This window comes from Gymnogyps californianus, chromosome 3 (assembly GCF_018139145.2).
Source record: "Gymnogyps californianus isolate 813 chromosome 3, ASM1813914v2, whole genome shotgun sequence".
NCBI lineage: Eukaryota > Metazoa > Chordata > Aves > Accipitriformes > Cathartidae > Gymnogyps > Gymnogyps californianus.
In genome coordinates this window covers 12,801,039-12,828,724 of record NC_059473.1, presented here as the reverse complement: position 1 = coordinate 12,828,724, position 27,686 = coordinate 12,801,039, and the positions used below count along the sequence as shown (strand labels likewise).

Genomic DNA, 27,686 nt, shown 5'->3' with positions numbered 1-27,686 from the left:
TTTAAAGGGGGGGGTAGCTTTTTCTTTTTTCCCTCTGTACTGCTGAAGCAAGCTGACTCCACAATAAACCTGTAGACTAAAACTCTTCTAGTGCTACTTTCTTTTTCAATCTTTCCACTATTAAGAGTATGACAAGAAAGGGGTTAGCTTGGGACTGCATCCATGTGCTTATGGCAGAGGTTGGAGAAGGAACCACTCTTCAGCTGCTGCTGGAGGTGGCTCTTTGACATTTCACAAGTCCTCCTTCCAGCAGGGTGGATGCTGCTAATTATCACCTGCTGCATCATTGGCTGTCCTTGCCCTCACCTTCACTTGAGGATAGCTCAGGTGGAATTTAGCATGTACTTGGGTGAAGAGTCATACAGATCCTGCTTGAGCACTAGTTTCCATCCAAAACAGCAGTCCCTGCTGGTTGAGAAGTCATTTATTCAAGAGGATACCACTCAGAAGGTGTATGGAAGTCTGAGGTGAAAAATGGAATCTGTTCCTATTTCACTCCACAGCCAACCTGAACAGAAACAGTATTTGCTTACCCCCTTACTGGCATGGCTGCCAGGCACACACAGAAGCAATGCCGTATCTAACAGTCTCACTTCACACAGAGCTAATGGCTGACAACACACTCTGATACCTCTGCAGTGCTTTAATACCCCACCCCAGGATTCCTAGGCATTAACAGCTCTTCACTAAACCTCAGAAAAAAACCCCAAGTGTCCAGGTGTGCAATTACAGGAGTATGGTGCTACTGTTGACCAACATGAAGCTATGGGAACAGTTTAGCCTGCTGCAGTTCAAAATACCTGCAGAGACCATTCTACTGCATGGGTATGTCGGTCTTGATATTCCTGTCTACTTCCTCATGCAAGGGTGTGTTGCTGTGAAACTGCTTCTACAAACATTCAAATGTGTTTTTTGAAAAAATCGAACTAATCCCCAAACAATGTGCCTCCCTCTGCTCATTCCTCAGCCTGAAGGCTATTTCTAGGCAGGGCTGGTGGTAGAGACAGTGTTTACTCTGGTTTTACTATTACAGATGACAGCAAAGTAATTTCACTTAAGGCACTTGCTATTACTTGCAATTGCTAGTACATCAAGCAGCTCAGCTGTAGCAATGCTCAGCATTGCAATTAAGCAATGTCAAAGGGAAGAAGTAATAGTTCATTATTACTGTGGCATTTTGCCACACTCTTCTGTAGCAGTCCACTCCCCAGAGCAGGAGTTTGGCTAAAAGTTTTCAAAAGTGGGACTTCTTTCAGCTGTGCAGGGTGGCAGGAGGACTACCACCTACCAGAGGAGGTTAACAGTGGGCAATACCATCCACCCAAGGATCTGTTTTTAATGCACTACAACAGTCCCATCTCATCTGTGTTACTTTTTCACAGCACAGGGGGCTGGAAAAGCCTGGCTTTTAGTGGAAATGTCCACACTCTCTTGCAGTTTTACACTGTAACCAGAACAGCCTGCACTGATCCAACACGTTACTCCCAACTGATTCGGTACAGTCTCCTTGCCAGAGGACGCTCTCTAAATCCATTTCAGAACCCCTTGACATGAATCAAAAGGCGCTCACCTTTTTAAGGGCTTTGGGTTGAACTGTAAGCAAATCTATCCCTGGTCAGCCAAGACTTGACTACCTCAGTAAAGTCTTGGCCAAAATGCAGAAGTGAGTTTAAACCAATTTGGGAGCAGCTTATGATGTCACATGCTGCCTCCAGACATTACAAGGAGCAGCTAGGTAGCAGGTATTTTTGTGACCAGAAAACACAATTGCCAGTTTATAGCCTCATGAAAAAAACACTTTACTTTCTTACTTGGACGTTTCTATTCTTCTGGGCGATTTGCCATTTTCCCATTTCCCAGAGGGTACTGTAAGCCACTTTTTATTTTCAAAAAGCGAGCTCTCTGCAAACAAAGGAAAAAAAACCCAAAACCCCCAAAACCTGTCAATAGTACAGTTGCCAACTTGGTCTTCCAGAGATCAGCACCATGTTTTGGGACAACAAATACATCAAGACACTGATGTTACTTGGTCTGTTCTTAGGCAGTAGCAAACAGTCTTTATAGAAAGCTGTTCTCGTGTTACTGTGTGGTCACAAGCTTTACAATCATACCAATGATCCGAGATCCACGGGGGCACATACATAAATCCATGCTGGGATTCTTGATTTTATCCTGCAGCAGCTGGTCTAGTTCACAGCGCAGCTCTTTCACCAGCTCAGCCACCTAACACACATGGTAAAACACAGAGGCAAGTGTAAGGCTCATGAAATGCATCTCCTGCATTCTAAACACAAGCACAGCTCTGCAGCACTACCCAGGATTATCCCTCCTTTTCCTTACCTGGTGAGAGGCAGCCACAAACCGTATCCATCCATCATCAAGAGAAATGACAAATTCTCCCTTTTGCAGCTGCATGTGAACCTGCCCACCTCCAAGCAGGACCAGCGGGTACACTGACACCATACTGCAGTCTCGAATGAACACACGGCTGGTCTTGATTTTCTCGTGATACACCAGGTAGGGGCTCTCGAAGTGCCTAGTCTGGAACATGTACACAACATCCTCATTACAGTGCCACATCTCTTCCTACCTGCTCAGGCAAATATGGGCCTGCCTGCCTCTTCCACACAGACCTCCCCTGCCTCTTCTATGGCTGCAAAGAACAGCAAATGTACCTAAAATGCACCTGCATGACTAACAGACTCTCTGACCTGTAAGAGCTGCCAATAACTTTGCCAGTCATCCCTTGCTCCTTCCTGCTTTGCAGTGATTCATCAATTCATCAGCTAATTCATCAATGTTGCCTCAAGGCCCCAAGTTCTCCATTTCATGCTAAGGACATTTTCATGTGCATGTTTGTTATGCTCTTTCAAAGCAAGAGCGATGAACAGTTCAAAGCCTTTATAACCCAAATATGTGGTTAATGATTTAAAAACCCACTTTTTAAAAGCAAGTAATTTATATCCTGGAAAAGCAATGAATCATCAAATATGGAGAGAGACTTCATGAGACAAATACCATATATCATGGCAGAGAGAGAAGAGCTCTTATCTAAGTATTAGCTATTAAGCTGAAAAGGAAATTAATTTCAGAGTTTGAGGACCCACAAAGAAACAAACCAGAGTATTTCCCTGAATTATTTACCAATAAATAATATTTCAGCTGAAGAGACAAAGCCTGGGGAGGGGTAGTGGGGAGAAGTCATCTACATGTGTGAAGGTGCTACACAAGTGCATGCAATCTCAGTCAATACCGAGAAGAAGGCAGGGGAGCACTGCAACTGCAACATTTTTGTGTGCAGCTTTGCAGATGCAACTTAAGAAAACATGAACTGGGGGGGTTATGGCATCTGCTAATTCCACTCCAGGGGCTGGAGTTTAACTGTGTGCCCAAGAGAACACTCTTAACTCAGGAACACACCATTATTTACAATTCTAACAGGGCACTGTTCAATCATGAAGATTTTTTTTTTTTAAACATCAATAGGGACCCTCACTGTAATCTCAACTACTCAAGCAAAGGTGATTTCTTTTATAAAAAAAGAGCATGCTTTGCAGAAAAAAAGAATTCTGACCTGATAATTCACAGATGAAGGGTGAATGTGAACATAACCATCATTTTTGGTAACAAACTTCAGCTCTTCTGCTTTCGGTTGCATTTTGATCGCTCCTGTACTGGTCTTCTGGTATTTGCCCTCTGGCTTTTTCACCTGTATGGTAAGATAAAAAGTTATAAAAATCTGCTGTACCAGAAAACCTTTTTCACTTATATTTTAATTTTATCAAAACCAGAAATTCTCAAGTAGTAACCCGTCAAGTCACTAGAGACAGGTATTACACTCCAGGTGCTGTCTAACCCTGACTGTTCGTTTGTAACCTCAGCCTTCTAAAAAGCTGTAATGTAGCTTCTTAAGAACATTTGCTGCTTGCTTCTGTGTGACACTAAAATCAGCCTGTAGGAACAGCAGCAGTCTCAAGCAATACAAACTGGAGCCCAGCTGCCTGGCTCTAACACTATAAGCAGCAAGCTTTGGCAACCTAAGCCAGGCTCAAGGGTGCCACAATCAGCCTAGAGTGAAAGCAGGCTGTGTGGATATGCTAGACAGCAGAAGGGAAAATAAAAAAGCATTCTTTTACCTGGACAACATTGGGATACAGTGCAGCACACAACATAGCTGAGATCAGCTTGATGTTCTCTGCATTCGAATTTGCCTGTGAAATTAATGCATGCATTAGGTATTCTACAGGTAAGTCTATAAAGGTAAAGCCCTGCTTCTGGAATGATTGAATTCCTGAAACTGGTTTACTTTTATAGCCACACTGCTGTGTAGGGGAGGACCAGTTACTGCTCCTAAGGTCTCAGGCTAGACCTGGGCTGTGTTCCCCCCCACTATCAATGGAGCAAATTGGCCACCAACTATCTTGATGCAGTTAGTACCTAACCTAATTGTTCCCTAACATCTGGCTACAAAGCAGCTTGCCCCCAAGAGAAAGCAAGCACAAGTTGTCCCAATGCACAGTGAGACTCTACAATTACCAAACCCTTATCACCTCATCATGTAGCCCTGGGAGATCTCTGGCTCTGGAGGTACTGCTTTCTGAAGATTGTCTGCAATGCTGAAATATTTCACTGCCTGCTTTGTAATGTAATTCTGTTCCCAAAATAAGGTTGGCACTAATTGCAAACATTCAGGCCAGGTCATGAGTCAGACCTGTGCCTTTCCACCACTTGCTGACTTCTAATGTATCAAGTCTGCAGTGTTTCACTGTCTCAAAGGAGCAGGTTTCAGCTCATTTCCGCATCTGGGCCTGTTCTTCCTGGGCACATAAGGCCTCATGCAATCGAGGCTAGTACCAGCACATACGATGTACAGGGAGGAGGAACAGAGGAGGTAGGAGGTGACTGTTGCCAGTGTGAGATTACAAAGCCAGGCTGTGGCAAGAAGCCCACCAGTCTAGGGCCCACCTGGCACCCAGGTCAAATGAAAAACTGCAGTATCGTTTTGGAGCACTGAAATGCTGCGAATTACCTCTTCTCCTGTGGCATCCAACACGCCATCACCTCCTTGGGACCACTTCTTCTCAATGTCCCTGGCTCTTAATCCCTCCTTCACAAACCCAATGTCAGAAAGCAGTTCTGTGAATTGCCGTTTCAGACTGGCAATTTCCTACAAACAGACAAAGGGCTGTGATGGGTGCCACACAGGGCAAGGAGAGTCTTCACCAGTTGCTTATTTTCGTCACTAGGACTCTGCCAGTGTCTCACAACCAGTCCCTGTGCAAGGCCACAAAAACTGACTTACCTGAAGAACTCTTCCTGACAAAAAGTTCTCCCTGCAGTAGTTGTAGCTTGCCTGAGAGCCCTCTTTGATACTTAAACTCCATCCCTAATTAAGACAATGGGAGGAAACCTTTAATAAAATATTTCATCTTGAACCTCAAGCACATCACAAACCTCTGAGAGAGGCTACTGAATTTTAGCTCACCTTGTAGGCCTGGAGAAGAGCCAGGTAGTCGCTGTTTCCTACTGCAAACTCCAACTTCTTTTTGTTTGCTTCTTCCCTTTTATCCCATGGTGACACCTAGACAGGCAGTAATGGATTAAGCGCGTTCTTCCCCTCACAACTTAGACAAGCCATTGTGAGAGCTGCATGGCACATAATCTGATATTTTCACAGCAGCTCACAGGTCAGAAGGCAAATTTTCTCCATGAATAACAAAAAATACGAGGCATTCAAAAATGCCTAGTCAACAGCAGAGCACCTAAGCCCATTGCTCTATCTAACCACAAGAGATCCAAAAGTAAATTTGTGATTGACCAGCTCACAGAAAATATTTCGTTTTGGGCAGACCTCTCTGCAGCTGCAGAATGTCAAGATCCATGAAAAACACCGTCTGACAAATCTAAGCAAGTTGATGGAGCTGAAACTCAAATGAGAATGCCTATAATAGAGAAGAGCACAGCAAGTCTAAAATCCACTTGGGTCTGAGAGAGAGAGAAGGCAATAGTAACTCAAGACATTCGAAAAGCTGAATTTAAGTTATTCTATATCAGCATATAAAAACTTAGAGCACTTGAAGTCAAAATGCTGTAGAAAATGCCCAATAAGCATATGGAAAACAATATGCAATTAAATAACTAGAACAATCTATTTCCAATTCCTTCACAACTATCCTCAATACAAATTATTTGCACTACTAACGATAGCAATCAAAACTTCAAGAAAGTCTGACTTTTCAAGCAAGTTTGTACATTGCAGTAGATTAACAACAGTAAGAGCACCTCTAAGTACAGCAGCTGATTCAAAAAGCCAAAGTGAAAGTGAACACACAAACTGAGATCCAAACTGAACTCTGCATTCACAGCTCAGACAAGTCAACTTCATCATTATCACTGTTCTGTAATTATTTCTAACTGCTTCTTATATTACCATTCATTTTCAATTTTTACACCAAATTTGGACAAAATGGACTGGCTGTACTTAGTTCAAATTAAAACTCATATCCACTCTGTTTCTACTGTTCTACATTACTCTATATAAATAACATTCTTGTCGCTGCTGCATGGTTTTGGTCTTCTGCTTATAACTTGACTTTTTAAATGAGTACTGCATTAACATATAAACAATGTAGGCCAAAAAGGAGAATTAAAATACTCAATTGTAGTATGCTGCAAGTTACAACAGCATTTTGCTGCTGCATAAAAACATACTGCTTTCAAAGCAGGATACACGGTTAAGAATACTTACAAAAGGCGACTTAAAGGCCAGACTGGCTGCTATAGTTAGCGCAGGATCCAGGCAGCGGAAGATGGTGCCCAACAACATTAGCTTGCCAATCCTGACATCAACAGGCAGAGAAGCCAAGTGATATCCCAGAGGGGTGAGCTTTTCATCCGGAGTTAATGCTCCCAAGTCTTGTAGTCGCAGCTTTGATGCTCGCAAAGAGTCAGTTCTAGGGGGCTCAATTAGTCGTGATAAGACAGAATGAAGACTCTGTGCAGAAAACATCTCCAGAATCTTAATTCTTAAGGAGGGAGAAAAAAAATTTAAAAAAGAAAAAAGAAAGGAAGAAAGAAAGAAAAAAAAAAAGCAGCTTAGTTCCATACACAGGACAAAAAAGCAAGCTTTTATAAAAGCAGAACAAAACAAAAAAACAACAGAAAACATGCTTCTAAGAACATGCTCCCTAGAAGAGGGCCTGTAATGCGTATTTCAAATCAGGAAGCATTGTGAAATAATAGCTGGGTGGCAGTGTACCTCATCCAACCTCACAGAGTCCGTAAGAACAGATTCCTATTTAGGACACTAGGGTTTAAAATAAAGTTTTTCCTGTAAAAAAAAGAAATCTGTGTTGTTTTGTTTCCTTTTTGTACAAAGGGGTGCACAGTGTGCAGCAGGGATAGTGGGGCTTCTTCATTTAGTATTTGCATGATGGTGGTGCTTGATCCAGATTGTGGCTTTACTGCACTATGCTGCACAGAAACACCACAGGAGAGTTTACAGCGGAAAGGGACAAACATCTACCATGGGTCTGGAGTACAGGAATGCAACTGTCTTCTCTGGTGATGAGAGATCTGAGACACATCTTTTTCCTAGGATCAGATGAGAGCTAAGGAATGTGAAGAAGGACAGGGAGAATTGGTGGAGGGTGCGATTAGGGAGGGCTCTGGATGCAGAGGCAATGTGATAGTAAGATCAAAGCAACCAGTCAACAGAGCCTTAGATCTCCAGAGCAAGTTTCTTGGTTTCACAATGTGAGAAAAGACTGAGGAAACTAAACAGCTTGGTAATGGCATTCCAGGTGCTCCCTCAGTGGAGGAAGGACATTCTGCATGCTGGCTTTTTCAGGCAATACAGGAATGACAGCTCACCTTAGACAAAGCTGCTCCAAGGGCACTCTTTGTATTTCTGGTAACTGCTGTTTTATAAGCTGATGGTTATAGTGATGGCTACTGAAAAGATGAAAGCAGACGCCTGAGGCTACACGGCCTGCTCGCCCTTTCCTTTGCAGAGCATTGGCCTTGGACACAAATGTGTCTTCCAGACTTTCCATTCCTTTGCTTGGGTCGTATCTACAGGAGAGCAAGAAACAGGCTAATATTCACGAGTGCAGAGTGAACAGACTGGAGGTCAAGCAGGCAGATGCTGCCAACTTCTCTATGGACACAATTCCCACCCCTGCAGTTGGATCTGAGTCTAGACTGGCTTCCTCCACCTTGCAGCAGCTTTCTGCAGATCAAGTTCCTTCAAGTTTTTCCCAGCTCCTTGGAAAGCTAAAGTATGCAGCTCAAGGCATAGAGCAGTTTCCCAGATCACAAAGCCCTGAGTACCTTTTCTCTTTCATTTTTCCAGAATCAATCACATAGACCACATCATCAATGGTGACAGACGTTTCTGCAATGTTTGTAGAGATGATGATTTTGGTAACTCCTGCAGGAGGCCTGAGGAACACAGACTGCTGTTCTTCACTAGACAGTGAAGAATGAAGCGGATAAACAACACACCTGGAAGGACAATATGACAGCATGCTCAGTGCATCTCCAGCCTTTTCCCTCTTCGGAACAATCTGCCTGCACACACTTTTGCTTCACTAGTACTAGACACTGCCCGCAGCAATATAAAACCAGCAAACCTCTCTGCCATATCACCTTTAAGACACAGAATCATAGAATCATTCAGGTTGGAAAAGACCTTTAAGATCATCGAGTCCAACTATTAACCTAACCCTGCCAAGTCCACCACTAAACCATGTCCCTAAGCGCCACGTCTACATGTCTTTTAAATACCTCCAGGGATGGTGACTCAACCGCTTCCCTGGGCAGCCTGTTCCAATGCTTGATAACACTTTTGGTGAAGAAATTTTTTCTAATATTCAATCTAAACCTCCCCTGGTGCAACTTGAGGCCGTTTCCTCTCATCCTATCGCTTGACTTGGGAGAAGAGATTGACACCCACCTCGTTACCACCTCCTTTCAGGGAGTTGTAGAGAGCGATAAGGTCTCCCCTCAGCCTCCTTTTCTCCAGAGTAAACAACCTCAGTTCCCTCAGCCACTCCTCATAAGACTTGTTCTCTAGACCCTTCACCAGCTTCGTTGCTGCTCTTTGGACACGCTCCAGCACCTCAATGTCTTTCTTGTAGTAAGGGGCCCAAAACGGAACACAGTATTCGAGGTGCGGTCTTACCAGTGCTGAGTACAAAGAGACAATCACTTCCCTAGTCCTGCTGGCCACACTGTTTCTGATACATGTTCTAAGGGAAGGTGGAGAAGCTTACAGAAGGGACAGGTCTCAGAATAGAGTTGAGCCTCTGCCTCTTTTGAAGAGTCTAGAATCTGCCATTTATAACGCCAGACTGGAAGAAATCGATCCAGCTAACCTTGTCATGGACATCTGTGTAAAAACTGTTTAGTCAAGGAGATCCAATTACATCTCCATGTAACAATCTAAGGCCAAATGCAGCCACAACTGAATGTGTCTCAGCAAACATTCTGAAACAGAACAAGGGCTGAGGTGAAGTTTTCAATGGTCCGCTGGATCATGCAGAGCACAAAATGGAGAACATTCATCACTAGGGTCTCCGAGAACTTCAACAACTAACCTTCCTGAGTTGAGGAGAAAAAACAAAAAGAACAAGCCAATAAGATAGTAGAAAAGGAATTACCCTGACTTGGAGTCAAGACCTTCCTATCACAAGCTGTCTCACACATTTAATAACCTTTATTTATCCCTGGATAAAGGCAGGCTTTGTGCAGGAAGCTACTCTTTATTTATGGGTAAAGACCGATATTTTTGGAGCTTTTCTGCCTTACCTCTTGCTGTGCCTGTTATTAAAAAGAGCATTAGACTGGAGCTGCTCATAAAGCATCTTGATTTCTGCTAGACCAGGCAAAAATATCAACACAGCACCTATATACATAGATTTAAAAAAAAATTTAAAAAAAAATATCACTCAACAGAAAGGACAGCATGATATTTTATCAATGTGCAGAAGGCCCAAGTCAAAACTCCAGCTCTGTTTTGCAATTGTACAAAAACCACACAGGCTGCAACAGTCCCTCACCAAAGACTTTCCAAAGTAGACAATTCTCTCACCTTCCCCATCCCATGTATATCAGGGGCTTTGTTACTCAGCTAGAACTTTATTTTCTTCAAAAATAGTCAGTAACTACAGAAACTCTGCATGCAAAACATTAGCTTTGGGCTGTCTATAAGCGCACGGCCTCCATGAATCTACTTTTGTTTATTTCTCAAGGACAATGAAATTACCTGGGGGGTATGAATGTCTGCCAGCAACTATCCACTCCAGCAACGCCTCAATTAATTCCAGATTAACTTTGTCCAAGTCCATGACAGACATTGTTTTCAACACTGTCTTGTTAACCCCTGGGGAAAAAGAAATAAAACACACAGTAAGTCCATCTCTTGTAAAAAACATCTGCTGGATGCATTGAACCAGTGTGGCTGCACAACCAACCACACCCTGGTTTAAACAGCATCTGGCTTAGACCAGACAGAGGTAGCTCCGTAAGCGACTCAATGCGTCACATTCCCCCTTCCATGCATTCCTCTGTTTCAGCTCTTCCCTTCCTTTCTCATGCCTTGCTGGGGCTCACACCTGCCCTGTGCACAGCCTAGACGAGGATTCATCTACTAGCAGAACAACACACACACATACTAGTGGTAAGAGGAGCCGAAAGCCTTCATATGGCCACTTACAGATACCTCCAGGACTACCTTCTCAAGCTCTCTCTTCTCCCTTCCAATGTTTCTTACACCAACTCAAAAAGACAGATTGCCTTACTCTTCTGAGATGGTAACTGTCTAGCAGGGATCTGAAGCTTTCAAGCAATGGCTCTTCACTCAATACCACTGTGGAGCTCACCATAAGGGTGTGCAGGGAGGAACTCTTCCGGACTAAGCACAAGGAGGATTTTGATGATGACAGAGTGGGAAGTTCATGAAAAGGTCTGTCTCTCTTATTAAGCCATTCAAAGAGCGACTGAATTTCTCAAGGTAGGCTTGTCATGCTGAAGTGACCTCCCTGAAGTGGGCAGATACATGCTGAGTTTTAAGTAAAGCTGCTCCAGCAAGAACAGATACAGAGAAGAAAGTGGAATTAATAAGGCATCTGAAAAGGGATGGAAACAGATAGTAGCTGAAAACTGTCCATTTTCAGATGCTAAGAACTGTTTTCAGCCAAGATGTTTGTTCTACTTTAAGAGAACAATGGGTTTTCTTTTTTTTTTTTTTTTAAAAGCTGGCAGGAGGTTTCTGATCTCATCTAGAAGTAGTGACTTGCTTAACTTCACAAGTACAAAACTCTGAATTATATACATGCAGTCAAACATACAATATTATATTGCCAACATATCATGTTGGCTGGCAAATGTTATACGCCAATTTATTAAATTTAAGAAGGAGCTCACCTTTATATCGTGTAAGGAGCTGCTTCAGAGTTAATTTTTGGTCTGGGTCTGAATCTCTGACAACTGTGTCAGTGCCTTCCAGAATGCCAGCACGTCTCAGGTCCTCCTCTACTTCTTCAAATGCAGTTCTTCTGTGTCTTCCATTCTGTTTTTTTTCTTGCTTTGTCTTGCGCCTGTAGGGACTACTGTCCTCTAAAACATACCTGAACAGCAGAAGAACATTTAGTGGTGTGGAAAGAAGCCTAACAGTCTCCTTCTAATAATTAGCTACAGAGATAGGGCATCAAGAGTATTTATATATAAATCTGAGAGGAACTTTGTATAAGTGGGATGCAAAACCATAGACAGTATCAAGGTCAAGGTGTCCTTCCACACTGGGATGTTAGTCTTTTAAAAGCTGTGATGCAAAAGACTAGGACTGCAAACTTGATCTTGACAGCTAAGTGGGCAGCTCAGAGCAACAATCCGCAAGTAATTTACAATAGCTGATCAATTTACTATCTGGAATATCTGAGCTGCTGTGACTTTCCAGTAACTACAAATGGTAACAGGAATCTGGTACCTAAGCTGCAAGGTAGGGCTTACAAAAAGGAATTGTTTGGTATCCTGCATTTTTCACCTTCAGTGCTGAAACCTACCTTCAAATTTCTTTTGCTTGCCAATGTCTAACCACCACTGAAAGAAGTAAAGTACAAGCACTGACAAACTCTTCATGGCAAAGCTCACTTTTTCTTGAGTACTTATGTGGTATCTAATGCAGAAAGGCTTGTTTTGGCATGAGATCCTAGACCCCATGGCAGTGTAAGCAGTATGGTTTAAAGTCAGTGCTTTAGTAGAACTCCAAGACTGCAGGTGATGGGGGAGATTTGAGAGGATTTAATTTTTAAATCTGTGCACAGAACTACTGCAGTCTCAAGGTCAATAGTGCAACTTCAGAGGCCAAATACATCTGAGAATGTTTGGCAATTTCATACCTTGTCATTGCAATCACATCTTCCAGAAAAAACTCATCCACAGGAAATGTTCGACCTAAAAGAAAACATGAGAATAAATCTCCATGCCACACAACACGCAGAAAAGAGGAAAAAGACAGAAGATGGTCACCATTTCACACAGGTTATTACGTCATACACTGGCTTCACAGCTCTTATCTATACTGCACTCTTCAACACAATTTCTGTCTAGGACAAACAGTGGATGTTTTCCAAACATGGTTTCGTAACTTGCACTTACAGAGTCAGAGAAGGGCTGATACACTTACGGGAACATATCCACGAGGCTACGTGTTTCTGTCATACTCCATGTAATAACTTAGCAATTTAAAAGGCACATTTGGCTGAATGTGTACACATCCAGCTGGATCCTCTCACTGCTTCTTTTTCACAAGGATAGAGAAGAGTCTTCAGCTATGCTGAAACTAGCTCAGGGAACCATGTCATGCACGCCATGTCATTTTTGTCTTTTGGGGAAGGAAATTCTGCTGGTATAGAGACAGCACAAAAAAGGCTCCATTTCCAAGTCTTCTCTCTCCTAAATCTCACTGGTCTTTCCTTCCAAGGCCTTGGAATCATACTTGTATAAATCCTCATCTTGCCACTTTGCAAATTAGCCCCTTGCACTTGAATTGAGAAACACTTTGCAAGCAGAAATACTGAAAACCAACCCCTAAAACAATGAATGTGACAAGATAATAAAAATTAATAGTTTTCACCTGGTATGTTAACAATTGGACAGGAGTGAAAGTATTGAGAAAAAAGCTCTGCATTCAAGGTGGCACTCATTAGTATAACACGCAGGTCTGGCCTCTGCACCATTATATCCTTCAAAACCAGCAGCAAGAAGTCACTGAAGAAAACAAGCAAAAAGACATTTGAATTTCTTCAGTGTTAACTTTCAGAGTCTCTTTTTTTCTCCCCATTCTGTCCACCTTCCTGGTGTTTTCAATAGCACAGTGATACCATCACAAAAGCATGAGCTTCTCAGAATGGCTGGAGGCTAATAATGCAGTAAATTAATGGAAGGCAATCTGCTTACTTTTTGGTTGTACCTTACTGGAGTGTCAGGATTACTTGGCAAATTCATTTAAGCAACAAAAAGCTCTAGCTACCTTATAAATTAATTACATTAATTACAACACAAGAACATTAGATAACAAATTAACTCAAAGTAACAGATGAGTCCTTTTTGCTCCTCTTCCTCACTGGAAGAGTTATTCAAACTTACCCACTCTTCCTTGCTCACTGTATTCTTCCCTACATATTTATAGCTTTTGTGGCATGCCTAGAAGACTAGCTTGAAGTGCTTTTAGATGAGAAGGAAGAAGAATCCTTGAGAGATACAAGCCCTTTTATGAGGCTAAAATATAATCTGAGCTGTAGAATAACAACGGGTCACAGCCAAAGCTTCCTGGAAACCCACTGCATTGGAGTGTTTCACAAGGAAAACATCAAAGGAAAGGATCCTTGCCACTTAGTTTACAGCGATACTGACAGACGTTATCTTTTGACTGGCATCAGCAGGTAAGTGGGGTAAAACTGCAGGAGGCTGGAGCAGGATAGGACAAGACTGTCTAGAACTAGTAAAATCTATGGACTGGAAGAAAACATGAGCACTTGTCCCTTGCAGGTGCTGTGTTGAAGCCTGCATCAGGAGAAATAATTCCTGGAAGGACACGTGAAGAATTAGGGTATTTGGTAAAAGCTGAAACAAGGGAAGAATAAGAACCAGACAACTGTGCTTAAAAAGTTACTTAACCCTCCAGCCCCATCCAAAACCTCTTTTCAACACCACTACAATGTGATGGCAGATTGGAGGTATAGAAATTTAAGAGACGTGCTTTCTGTGCAAGCTGCTGCAACACAACTTCCTACTGCCCAAAGACAAGAACCTAAAACCAGACTTCTTCCACCATCCCACATTACTGCCACAGATCAACAAGTCTGACTTCAGTTACTCACACCTGAGTCATCTTTATCCTTCTGACTACGTTTCTTCATTTTGCTTATGGGATAAGAGATTATTTACCTTTCTTCTGTTCTTTCGTGAACTTCATCAACAATAACATGTGTGATTCCCTGCAAAGTCAGATCTCCTTCTAGTCTTCTCAACAGCACACCAGTAGTGCAGTACAAGAGTCTGGTAGCTGAGGACTTGAACAGTAAGACAAAGCATTCAGTTGACTGCGCAACTTAACATAGTGCAAAGAGAATACGTGTTGCTGTAAAGCATTCTGTTTCAGCTGAGTGCCAGGTCTGACAGAAAGGGAACAACCAATCCCTGCTGGAGATGGGCTGAACGATTTTTCTTTCTTGATTAATACTTGAGAACACCTGCTTCTTACCAAGGGGCATTGCTAATTATGAGGGGTAAACAAAAAATCTGAACTGTTTTTCCTGTGGAAGTTGCTTTCTGATAAACAACTCAGATCTCTGTCCCTAAAAAGATTTAGTGAATCTCTTTTTTAACATAGTTCTTGGAAAAAGCAATCAGCTGCAACATAGACAAAATTTCACTTCCAAGACAGCAGTCTGAATTCAACCCCCGCTTCTGGCTGACTGAAGCTGTACCCTTCAATCTCCACTTGGGAGACAAATGGAAATGGAGGGGGGTAGCCTTCCAGAGGACAGAAGTATTACTCATACTCTCAGACCCCTTCACCGGTCTCAACAGAAAGCAAAACAACAATACAAGACATAGTACTGCATTCTCATTCTATAAAGTGGACTGTGCAACTTGAGATGAAATAAAATATAGAATATATTTCATAATATAATATAAAATATAGGTGATACAGACCTGCTTATCTCACTACACGGCAGACATAGGGCAGAGATTCTGTATGCCAGAGAAGCACTAAGAACATTTTAATAGAACTAAATGAAAACCAACAAGCAAAGCATATATACCTTTACACTTTCTAGACGGATCTGATATCCAACAATGAGTCCAATCCTTTCTGTTCTTTCTTTAGCTACACGTTCAGCCACAGAAATGGCAGAGATCCTGCGAGGCTGAGTGCAGATGATGTTTGCAACTCTGCTTGGAGATCCTTGCAATGAAGCATCCAGAATAAACTGAGGAATCTGAGTGGTTTTCCCACATCTGCACAACAAAATCAGGGATTAATTTAAAAAAACCCCACAAACCCAACACCTTCCATCCATGTAAATTAAGATGACTGCATTTCACTTGAAATTTGCTTTGTTTCATTAGTGTCATCCTTCACATGAAGTTCACCTAGGACTGCTGTCACTGGTCACAGATGGACCACGACCCTAACCTTTTCAGGACATGGATACATATTTCACTTTCTTCTGTGTATACTTTGATACATAAAGTCTGTATGTGCAATCACACTCTTACCCTGTCATGCCGCTCACAACAAGAACTTGGTGGCTCTTCAGTAAATCAAGAATGGTTTCTCTCTCTTGCCATGCAGGGAGCTTCCGTCTTTCATACAACATGGACTGGAAGTGCCTAGAAGACTGATGCACAAAAAAAGACAGCATGGCAGTAAGAACACCACTGGAGTGGAACAGAACCATTTGAAACAGCAGCCTGTGGCTTAAAAATTTATTTCTCTAAAGTAAGCATGAAAATAGATAGTGTCCTGTACACTATACCTTTTTCAGCCGAAACTGTGTGCAGATTTTAACATTTTCATTATACAGAGACTTTGCCTGCACATCATACTTTTTGGAAAGCTTTTTCTTGAGGTTCACGTAACTCTCATTCTCCACAACAACTTGTTCAGGCTCATCTTCCTCCTCCTCTTCTGCCACCTCCTCTTCTTCCTGAGGCTCTGACACTGTTGAGGCTTGAGACAGAGAATGTACAGTTAGGTATTCTTGTTACTAAGGAAGAGGACCTCATCAGCACTGGAGGAGAGACACGTTCCAGGAGCATTCTCAATAAAGAACCTTGTTAGACTGGAGCTGGGGGTCTGCAGAACTGTTTTTGAAATGCATTTAGTTCAACACTACCAGCAAACCTCCCCCTCACCCCATGAAACAAACCACAACTTCTCTAGCTCCAACCCACTTGTCACTACCCCTGCACCAGCTGTGCTCTGCAACACCATGGTCTGGGTGGCCACATGGTGAACCAGACTGGTAACTTGTTTGCCTTCCCGAACGTTTTTCATGTGTCTCAGCTCCCCTCTCCAATTCACCACACAACCACTTCTATGGAGCACAAGTCTGTGATGGCAGCACCAGCTTAAATTAATTAAAACTACACTGTAACATTAAATGTTAAGCCACTGCCAAGTACTTTAAAACCAAGGCTGAAACTGGACCGGGTACTTTGGCACCTACTGCCTATCAACTGAAGTGGGATTTGCTCAGACGGTATGCCAGCCCTTGAAAGTTTTAAAGCTACATTTACCTAAACAAGGTATTTTATAACATAAGGAAAATTTTATAACATAAGGAAGATTATTTGGAATCTCTGATTTCAATTTCCGGAACAAAGCTGTCTTTCTGTGGAGCTGTTAAAAAAAATGGAATAATTTGTTTTACTGTAATAAAAAAATAGGCTGTCACTATTTAGGTGCTCTAAAACATGATGCAGATGTTCTTGAAAACTCTCTTGAAGAAAGTCTGCCTTAGATAAAAAAGTTTTGGAATTGAGAGCTTGAAGGTCATCTATGCCATGGACTTGCTGTCACCCTGCCATAAGTGACACAGTCCCAACTCTCTCCCTGTGAAATCAACCTAGTTGCACTTGCATGCAAAAAAAGGAATGATACCTTGATCAACATTCTAGAACTGCTTGCAACATTTACTTAGCCTTAAATCCACATTTATAAAATTAATTTTGAGGAGGGGTTGGTAATTTTACGTAATTTTTTTTTTTAAAAAGATATTTCTGAATTGATGAGTAGCAGATGCATCAAAGCTTGCAAACAACCTTCCCCGTTCCCTTCCATGCACACTTCTCTGGTCAGTTTTGGTGAGCTCACACCATATCTCTCAATGGCTTTTTATTGACTGTGTGGGAACAGGCATTGTTCACTCTGCCAACCCAAACTCATCAGCTCTGTGCTCCTTTAACTGAGTTCTTGCCAGCAGAAAACCTCTCTGCTGCAGCTTTATTATGGAAGGGACTTCCTGAGGCACAGATTATGGATCTGGCTCACCACATGACCTTAATCTCCAGAAATAGATTTGGAACAGATGCCTGAATTGAGCTCTCTGCATTCTCTTCTTTTTATTTTAATCTTTTTGACTGTTCTTAGCCCAGAAACCATAGAGGGAAATTTCGTGTACCTTCGGACATTCGATTTGAACCAGATGTACTCTCTGTCTGTAGCTTTACCGAAGGTGTTGCCAGCAGGGACATAGGAGGAACACTATACTTATGATGAGTATTTTTAAGTAACTCGCTTATTTCAGATTCATCTTCTAAGCAAGTCACTAAGGTGTACACCACTGGTTCATTAGACTCTGCAGCTATCAAGGCCTTTCCAAAGAGGAATTCAGCAATGTGTAAACGACAAGCAAGAGGCAGATTCTCATTGGTGGAATAAAATGCCACAAGAGGTGCCTGAAGTGGATACTTGTTTTCTTCAGGAAATCTTACTTCAAGTTCATATACGGGACCATCACTGTTAGGTCTGAGATGAGCATCATCTACAGAGTTCCTGGCTGGTTTTAGTGGGTGGTTTGGAGGGAATTCATGTCCAAATCTGCATTTTGAACCAAACCTGCAGCCTCCTTGGAGATAAAATTTACATATTTCCTTTGAAGTCTGCTTTGCTGTGTCCCTAGTACAACCGCCCTTTTGTTTAGATTTGCTAAGTCTGTTTGCTAGGTACTCCAATTCCAAACTAAAAGTCCAAACACGGTTTTGAATTCTTTCTACAAATTTTTCTCCATAGATTGACCGGAGGGCAAAAGCCTCTTCTTGTCTCTGTTCTAAACATTCTTCTTGACTGGCTTCAGCAGCTGTTGCAGAAACCTGCATCTTCTCTCCATATCTTTCGGTAAAGCACTGCAATAGCAAATACTCCAATGATGCACCAATATTACCATTGCAGGATCTCAGTACTGTCCTACAACGCTCACTGTCAAAACCATACCTGCAACAGAACAGAGACAACATGGCAACAAGTGAGTGACAGAGACTTGTATGAAGCAAAATAACCACAGATCTGCTTGATTAGGCTTACAGTAAGGAAGCATGTACGGCATGAGACACTATTACTACTATTGGGGAAAAAAACCCACACCAAAATATTTATGCTATTTTAAATGACAGTGGCAGGCAGTAATTTGGTGTCTGTGAATGCTAGTCTGTTGTTTATAAGGTGACAAATTACCTTATGTGGGAACTATCTCACACATCAGAATGTAGCACATAATAGTTACAGGATTAGATTTCCCAGTTGAACTATACAAATTAAACTCTTCAGAAAAAGCTGAGTCCTCTCACATATAAAACACTCTCAAACAAAGCAAAAATAATTAATAAATGCTCATATCTGAGCAAAATGGATGAAGAACACTTACAAGGTTTTGAAACATTACCTACCTGAAAGAAACATACATATAACAGCAATGCTCCCTTTCCCAATATCTGTTTCATTGCCTTGGAGAAAGAACTGAAAACTTCACTGAAAAAAGGCTGGAGTGACTTCTTTTCCTAAAGCTATTATTTTAAATTCATCTAGTTGAGGATTGAATTTGTAGAAGATACAAACTCATCAGTTCTGCACATAGAACTTCCCTGGAGTCAAGAGGAAGTCCAAGCACTGAGGGCTTACAGTATCGAGACTAGTGATTTACCTCTTCAGGATACAAATTATTCACTGAAAAGCATCACCTGGAGAGTTTATGCACAGCAAATGAAGACACTTCACTTTCCACAATTCTGTGCTCAGCTGGCTCAGCAGACGACCTTGGCATTATGTCAGAAACTTCCTGATCTGTTGACCAGCATTGTTCATCATCAAGGTAATCAGGTTCGTCATCATCTTCACCAGAACCAGCTACTCTGATAAAAAGAGTTATCAAATTAAAATGAAACAAAATTATACTGTTGAGTAGACACAAAACTCTGCGTCTGCAGTTTTAAATCCTCCATGTAAATGGAGGATTCTGCTACCCCTTTCCCAGAGTTAATATTGTAGAAGAACAAAGCAGACTCAAAACCACAGGATTTGAGATCAAATTAAAAGTTAAGGGAAAAAAGAATACTGTTTTCATTTCTAACATTGTGCCTGTTAAAGCGTGCTCATCTAGAAGAGCTAGAAGTAGTGCCTCCATTTAAACTAACTCTGATTCAGGAGCCAGCTCCTGCCCTTGAAGCTCTTGAAGAAGTTCTTTCACTCTTCTCTGATTCTCCGATGTCATGTGTATGGTCTGCAGAGGCATTCTCACTTCAGGTCTCTGTTTTGTTTGCCCTCCTCTTCTGGCAGAGGCATTTAATCTAAAAATTAAAATAGAACATAACAATGACTTATTTGCCTGGCTCAAATGATCTTGACTGAACTGGGATGTATTAGGACCCAATCCTGTACTTCAAAACAGGAAAACTAAAATAAGACAAGTCCATCACCTAAGGATTATTCAGGGTTCACTCTTATGTGACCAGGATGTGTGTGTCTACATCTGCACACACACACACGCATGCATATATGTATTTTATCCCATGCCAAATCCAAAGTGATTTAGTAGACACTTTGCTAGGTAAAGTTGTTCTCAGACTACAGTACAACCACATATTTCTAAGCTAGATTGGTCAGAATACATTCAGGATAATAAATTAATTTTAAATTGCTTATTTTCCATGGCCCAGCTTCTGCTTTGTAATACACAAAAATGAATATCCTGTGTTTATTAGTGTTTTCTGATCAAAGATGTTCTGAAATTACTTTATGACCAAAGAAGAAAATCAGGGGTTCTAATCTTTTTAAAAAACACACTTTCCTACCTATAAAATGTTAAAAATGTTAATCAAAAAAGACATGTAAAAACTGCTTCATACTGAAACAGCTTCATCACCCCTTCACTCTTCTGTATATTCGAAGACGTCCAAAAACCAGCCCCCAAGTATCCCAAACATCTCTATGCCAAACCCTGCCAAATTAACAGAAAGACCTGGATTCCAGCCTTGGTTCCTCGAAGAGACAAAAATCATCTCCATCATCCCAAATTTTGGTTGAACATTTCCTATTTCCACCAAGTTGAGACTTGTTTGAATGGCCACTGCTGCCTCCTCCTCTCTCTCTTCCTCCTCTCCCTCTTCCTCCTCCTCTGTTGGGCTTTCCTCTTTTCCTCCCTGCTGAACTCATGTTCTCTTGCTGAGGAAGGGAAAAAACCATAGCCCTTAGTACGGAAGATGACTTAGCACATTGCAAATATCCAGGCACACATTACATTATTTTTTTTTTCCATGTGACAAGAGAAGATACCCTCTCAAACTGCAGTTAATTATCTGTATGATGGCGTATTTGTATGCACCTGAACCAAAGCACATTCTTCTAGAACACTGTTAAACAAGTTCTGTGGTTTTAGAAAATAAAAGTAATATTCCTCACAGCTGTTCAACCAAAAACTGCACGATCTCTGGCAAAAGGATGAGTGTACCAGCAGTGCTGTCTAGCCTGGGAGCTCCAGTTCTGCCACTCTGATGGAATTTTCTTGGACATGGGAGCCCAAAGGACAAACCTTCAGGGGAACTTTCACAGCAGAAAGCAGCCTGTGCCCTGCCACTTTTCCACTCGCGAGTTTGCAGGGCTGAGAGTAAAAGGTCGAAGGGGAGCTAAAGCCAAAGATACAGTTTGTTTCCACATTAACCTGCTCCTGACCCATCCCCTTCTGCAAAGAGCTGCCCAGATGGCTGATCGCTCTGTGGAGCCTAGGCAGGGGAGTGAATAGGGACCTGTCTTGGAAAACAAAAGCCCTCCCCTCCTTCTCACAGCAGGATCTTCACCAGCTCTGACACAAGCCCATTAGCGTTAAGCAGCTGTTGTCAGTGACAGAATGGCCCAACATTAACACATGCCCCCGCATCCTGCTCCTGCCCAAATGAGGGCTTGGAGAGCGGCAACAGTCTGGGGCTCGGACAGCAGCAAACTTCACTTTTTGTGGTAGTTCCCCCCACTGGAGCTCCACCAGGACTGGACAGGATTTAACAGACAAGCTGACCCCGCTCAGAGCAGCCTGGCATAAGTGAGGGAGGCTAAGAGGGTGAGCACGGCAGCTGGACATAGACGCTTGCAGCCGTCCCCGAGGACGCCGTCACACGGGGTCTCAGTCTCCTTCCTCTCAACACACAGCACGGAGCCCCCGGCACAGAATAGCTCCGCTCCTCTGGGTCGCTTCCCTACCGACTCCTCCAGCACCTCCCCGCGCCCCCCACGTAGCACACCTCCTAGGGGTGCCCGGTCACCACCACCCCACACCTGGGGACCCCCAAAACTCCTCTCCTGGCCCTGCCCCTCCCTCACCGCAGGGTCCCCGTCCCCTCCTCCCGCCCATGTTCCCGGGACCCCATCCCCTGCCCACCCACCTCCCCTCAGCCTCCTTCACGGACCCCCCGCGCACCCCCTTCCTGCGCACCCCCTTCCTCTGCACCCCTGCTCTCCACCGCCTCCCTCTACACCCCCAGGAACGCCCGCGCCTCCACTCCCCGGTCCCACCTCTCTGCTCCGCACCGGCCCGGAGCAGCGTCCCCTGACCCGGAAGTGCCCGGCTTCCCCTTCCGGGCCGCCGACCTCCCTAGCAACCGCGGACACTTCCGCCTGGCAACCATAGACGGTGACACTTTCTGCCCCCGGCCGCCCCGCTCCCCTCACACGGTGCCCCACGGACAGGACTGAGGGCTCCCCTATAACGAATCGCACGCTCAAGCAGCAAACTCATAATTATGTGCGGTTTCAAGCTGCTGTGTATTTTAATATTTATTTGTATATATATATATATTTGAATTTCAGCCAACAGTTGTAACAGTGACACTGGTTGTTTCTTTCTCAACAGATGATGCGGGTTTTAAAGTGTCTTTCATATTCCCAAATAAAGACAAGTATGGTAAGAAAATCTTGGTAGGTGCTAATTCCTTTTGCAAAACTGAGCGTATGGGATTAAAATGGAGGAAATCTATACCGGTTTCAGGGTGAGGTTTATGTAAGTGACAAGTGATGCCGAAGCAGTGCAGCTGAGGTGGGGAGACCCCTCTGGAGATCCCTGGTCCCCTGCACACACAGGGTCACCCACAATGGCTGCCCTGGACCGCATCCCATCAGGTCTTGAATATCTCCATGGACGGAGACTCCACAACCCCTCCGGGCAACCTGTGCCAGGCTGGAGTTTAAAGCAAAAAATTTTACCAGCAAAAATGGACTATTACCCAAGTAACACACTGCTTTGGCTGTGTAAGAACTCCTGACAGACACACAGAAGCTGCCGTGGGGGTGTTCCCTCAGGGTCCTCCTGCAGACAGTCACAGCCACCGCCCTGATGGTCCACTGGGGTCTGCTCTGCCCCATGCCAGCTCCCCACCACCCCCACAGTGGGGCTCAGTGGTGGTGGAAGAATGGGTACCGGGACTGCTGCTGGCTCACACTCTGTGCGTGGCACCCAAAGGTGCCTGCTCCAGTGGGGCTTGTGTGCTCCAAGGGCCCATCTCTGGGAGCAGTCTGTCCACAGGAGATGGAGAGTCAGCTCTGGGACAAACGGCTCTGTGCAACAGAAGAAATGCATTGCACGATCTCATACGTTTTTGCTTCTCAGATGCTGTCTGTCTTGAAGTGAAAATACCTGTCTTCCACCACTCTCATTTTCTAGAGGGGGAGTGCAAAAGGACACCTGAGGGTGTGCTCGAGAGGAACGGTCATGGAGTCCACACTGGTGCCAACGGAACTACGTACCAGAAAGGAAAGTCATAACCTGCGAAGGATCAGACCAACACCGCAGGCTCTTCTTCCACCTGGGAATCTTGTCACAGCCCAATCTGAAGACTCGAGACACTTGGGGTCTTCAGATGTCCTGCCACCTCCTGAGGCTCCTGCAAACACACCAGTCATTGCTGGCAGGCAGGCCCTGGTGAAACACACGGGCAGTGTGGCACCAGTGGTTCCCCAGACGGCACAGCCACCGTGAAAGCACTGCATGAATGGGCTGTGCACACATAGTGGGCTAGGCATGGTCCTCCTGCATGTGTATATACGCCACACTCACATCCCACAATGAAACAGAGGAGCTCTGGCCATCGACAGATACACCATTGTTTAGCTGCCCTTGGTTACTGAGTTCCCCAGGAATGAATTAGTAAGTATAGGAAAATTGCTTATTCTGTTGATGCTGGAGAGGAGACAGTCCTTTAAATGAGACAAATAAGGGTCTGCAATTAGGAAACAGCATCTTGTGGCTTTATTAGATCTAGTCTGGCCTTTTTTTCAGTCTCTTACAAAAATATTGGTGCAATGATAAGAATTAAGATTATGGCACAGAAGTGTTTTATAGCACAGATTTAAATCCCCAGGCATGGCTTCGTGGCCTAGGCTGAACAAATGAAAGACTTCCTCTGCCTTGATCCACAGAAAGAAATTCCGGAAAATTTAATTAACCCCTCAGGCTGTCAGGGTAGATGAGTTATTTGCAGGGCTGAGGACAGCAGTTCCATACTGCATAGATTGTTAAGATCCTGTGAGACTATCAGCAGAGGAGGGGTTTATTGGACACTGTGGCTGGCCAAAAACTTCTAAGCTCTTACTTGAAATACTTGTAGAAGCAGGAACCTGTCTAAATCTGAAAGAATAGTCACTTTCCTCTCCATTATCATATCTGAATATGATAGCAGGCTCAAAGGCAGCAATCTGAAATTGTAATGAAAGGAAATGATACTGTAAGCGTAAACATTAACCATTTTCTTTATCCTTCATCTCTCATTAAATGCAGATGAATGGTACTGGAAGGCTAGAGCATCCTTCTGGGGCAGTTTATGAAGGTGAGTTCAAAGACAATATGTTTCATGGGGCTGGAACCTACACGTTTCCAAATGGAGCAAAGTACGTTGGACTATTCAATGAAAACAAGTACGTTTGAAGTGGAAAAGTCATGTAGTCTTTTTTATTAGTTTTTATTTCATAAGCTGTAAAGTCCAAATAAAATTCACCCAGCATGGGAGTAGGTTTCTTTTGCTACCAGTGAAACTTGCACTGGGTATCTGAGATTGCTGATCGCAGTTGTATCCTTTTCATGAAATCAGTCAAAAGTCTGTGACTCATTCCCAGTCAGAAATTTTCAAGATGGTTATTCCACCCACCCACTTTTTGTTAGCAGGTCTTTGGGTTCAGGCAGAGTTCAGAAGAATAGAACAGTTCAGACCCCTTTCAGAGCTGTTGTTTCAAGCTCTCTGCCTACGGATGCATGCGGAAATACAGCGCTGATTTGCGCTGATAGTTTGCAAAGCTTGTGTTCACTTATTTTTTGAGGTAAAGTACAAATTCCAGAGAGATGGGAAAATGTGGAGGTTTATTTTCATCACTCAGAAGAAAATACTGTAGTGCCACTTATATAAACATCAGCTGAGTTCATTTCTTTTGAATAAGGGCGTGTGTTTTGAATTGCCAAGATACCATCTTTTCCTAAAACAAGAAGTCGATACTCGCTTCATAATCCACAAAGCAGATTTAATGAGAAAACTAACCGTAAAAAATGACATGAGAACATTCATGTTTATTCTCCTTAAATGACTTCTCTGTCACATTTGCTAGGTTTGATTTAGGTTTTTCTTTAAGTACCTCCCCAGTCCAGTATCTGAAAAAAATCTAAAATGTATGTTTGTTAATATGTGTTCTTTCATCAGAAAAAAATGCTCTGTCTTGCCCTGCTGACCAAAAATAGCCACAATAGTACTAGAATGATGACCAATTCTGTTTCTAAATGATCAGACACCAAATGAAATATATGTTACAGAATGTACCTGGATACAAAATGGGAACCTGTATGACAAACTCAAATGTTTGGGGAAAAATTAAAGACATTTATTTCAATGCTTTAGAACAGATTGAGTTAAGTTGCATCTCTATTACAGTGGTATGTTAAAATCTGCTACAGAGCTTCTGTCTTTTGCTGTCATATTGAATGACAGATGTGAATTCTGCATGAAGTCTAAACCTGTGAGTACTCATCACTTCAATGAGGGCATTCAGCAGTAGATCACATATGTAGCTTTACAGGCATTTTCTCTCAAAAATCTTAGGGTGATGCCTCTACTCTCCTGTGGAAATATAGCCCATCGCAAAGGGGCCAGCACAGTGCTTGTCACTAGTAGCTGATCTGTAGAGAAAACCAGCTGGTTCTGATTTGAACTTGTGATTTCAACTAACTAAAATGCTGATGTAGATACACCCTTGGCAGCAGAGATCCAATCTTTGCCAGCCACTGCCATTTTCACCAGGGAATTAAGACTTCTCCTTTTTGACATTGGTTTGTAACTGTTAATACGCGCCACTCCCTGACAGCCCAATGCAGGCTATTTTGCCAAGTTTCAGGATTGCTAGTTTCGACCTACTCACACGAGGTAGGTGTCAGTTCACCAGATCACTGCAGCTTTCGTGAGAGAACATAAATACGCAGCACCATAGCAACTTGCTGTGACTGCTAGGTGGCTTCATTTTTTTAAGGGTAACAAATTTCCAGTAGTTGATTTTCAAAGTTATTTTCCCCTCATTTGCAAGGGATGCTGATGCATAGACATTTCTTCTTTATAGCAGTTTTCAGGTATAATGATGAGCTTGATCACAGCTTTCAAAGATCAGCAGAAATACGTGGTTTATGAGGACTGAATTCAAACGGCAGTTACTTTTTTTCCCCGCAGGAGGCTGTAAATCCTTGCACTTTCTCATAACAGCACGTAGCAGGATGGGGAAAGGGTAAGAGAGGATGGATTTTTACAGCAAGAAGATCACACAGTAACTGGCTGCATACACTTACACATCTTTAAGATGCCTCTAATGAAAGCCAGGATAAACTTCATAGGACTTAATCCCTGGTAACTTCAAATCATGACTGGGACTATGAAGTTTTTCCTGTAGAGGCTACATGCTGGGAGGCCGCTAGTATAAATACAGTTTTGCAAAGAAAGGAATATGTTCCTTGGCTGTCTAATCTGTGTGCTTTGTAGGTCAAAACTTTTACAGGCTACAATGTGGGAGAAAGTTAAGTCAGGTACTTACACTACACTGGGAAGGTTCTGATTCCTGGCAATTTGCTTATCTGGGTAGAGCATACATCACTGTGCTGCCATAAACTGATTGCATTTGCAACAGGCTGGATTTATGTCATTACAGGATGGAAGGTGAAGGAGACTTTATAGATGAAAATGGAGTGGAGTGGCACATTTCATGGCTCAGCAGCAGTGGGACTGAAGCAGAAGTTGAAAATGTAGCTATTTGGCATGGACAGTAGCATGGGTTAAAGGCAGCTCTCTGATTACATTCTGGGCTCAACAGCTGTGACCAGTTTTCAACAGGCATTGATTTCTTCATGTATTTCTTAAAAATAACCCCTGAGGATGCATGTCAATAGTAAATAAAATTATTTTTCTTTTCAGACTGATCAGCTGAAGTCTCCTAAGTGAAAACCTTGAAGAAATGAAGTTGGATAAGGGTGAATTTGTAAGTGGAGCAGTTGATGACTAGAATTCTTTTTTTTTTTATTTTAACTTGCCCTAGGAATGTCTTTCTCCCTGAGTTTCAGAAAAACCTGTCATCAACAAATGAAGCCTAATTTATGCTCAACTTTTGTAACTTTCCCCAGAAAACAAACCTTGCCACCCACAGAAGCTTTTGCAAACACAGTGCTCATATGATCATGTTTACCCTAAGCCAGGTGTTGCATAGTGGGGTCAGGGCAGAGAGCAAGTGCAGCTGTAACATGGTAGTTACTCCTCATATGTCAAGCCCATAAACCCCAGGCTCTGGTACCAGACTGCTCAAGGATAGACCTCTGCCATGCACCAAAGCTGCTTTTCTCTGGGAAGGGAAGTAGACACGAGAACGTGCAGGGGAGACTGATGGCTGCCACTGTCCCATCAGAAAGTGTAATGCAATGAAAAATCTATTTCTATTTTTGTTTGCGTTTGGTCATCAGAGGTCTCTGCACTATGAATCTAAATACTTTGCTTTACAAAGCAGAAAGACTGCTTTCTAGTTTATGAAAAAACCCCACAACGTACCAGTGCTGTCAGGAAAAAATGTGTGTTGAGTCTTTGCTTGCCAGATATTAATGGAGTTTTAGTAAAGACCTGTC

The 27,686-nt window shown here is 42.9% G+C and overlaps 2 protein-coding genes across 2 annotated transcripts; one reads left to right on the top strand and one right to left on the bottom strand.

The window, feature by feature from the left end:
• Window positions 1-373: 373 nt before the first annotated feature.
• On the bottom strand, window positions 374-22,100 carry DHX57 (DExH-box helicase 57). Its single transcript, XM_050893830.1, has 24 exons — window positions 22,073-22,100; window positions 20,529-20,731; window positions 19,705-19,857; window positions 19,252-19,422; window positions 17,697-18,508; window positions 16,050-16,243; window positions 15,790-15,911; window positions 15,333-15,528; window positions 14,452-14,576; window positions 13,139-13,272; window positions 12,402-12,456; window positions 11,428-11,630; window positions 10,268-10,384; window positions 9,811-9,907; window positions 8,332-8,505; window positions 7,873-8,073; window positions 6,749-7,025; window positions 5,486-5,581; window positions 5,303-5,386; window positions 5,030-5,167; window positions 4,137-4,211; window positions 3,575-3,709; window positions 2,341-2,541; window positions 374-2,223 (listed from the first exon to the last, which is right to left on the bottom strand). Exons 2-24 carry the CDS (start codon window positions 20,720-20,722, stop codon window positions 2,080-2,082), a joined length of 4,098 nt encoding a protein of 1,365 aa, XP_050749787.1. The 5' UTR covers window positions 20,723-20,731; window positions 22,073-22,100; the 3' UTR covers window positions 374-2,079.
• Window positions 20,873-26,823, top strand: MORN2 (MORN repeat containing 2). Its single transcript, XM_050893044.1, is given in 8 exon segments — window positions 20,873-20,877; window positions 22,042-22,190; window positions 22,410-22,460; window positions 23,217-23,295; window positions 23,690-23,699; window positions 24,330-24,466; window positions 26,726-26,761; window positions 26,763-26,823. Coding segments are annotated over 8 exon segments (528 nt in total).
• The last annotated feature ends 863 nt before the right edge of the window (window positions 26,824-27,686 follow it).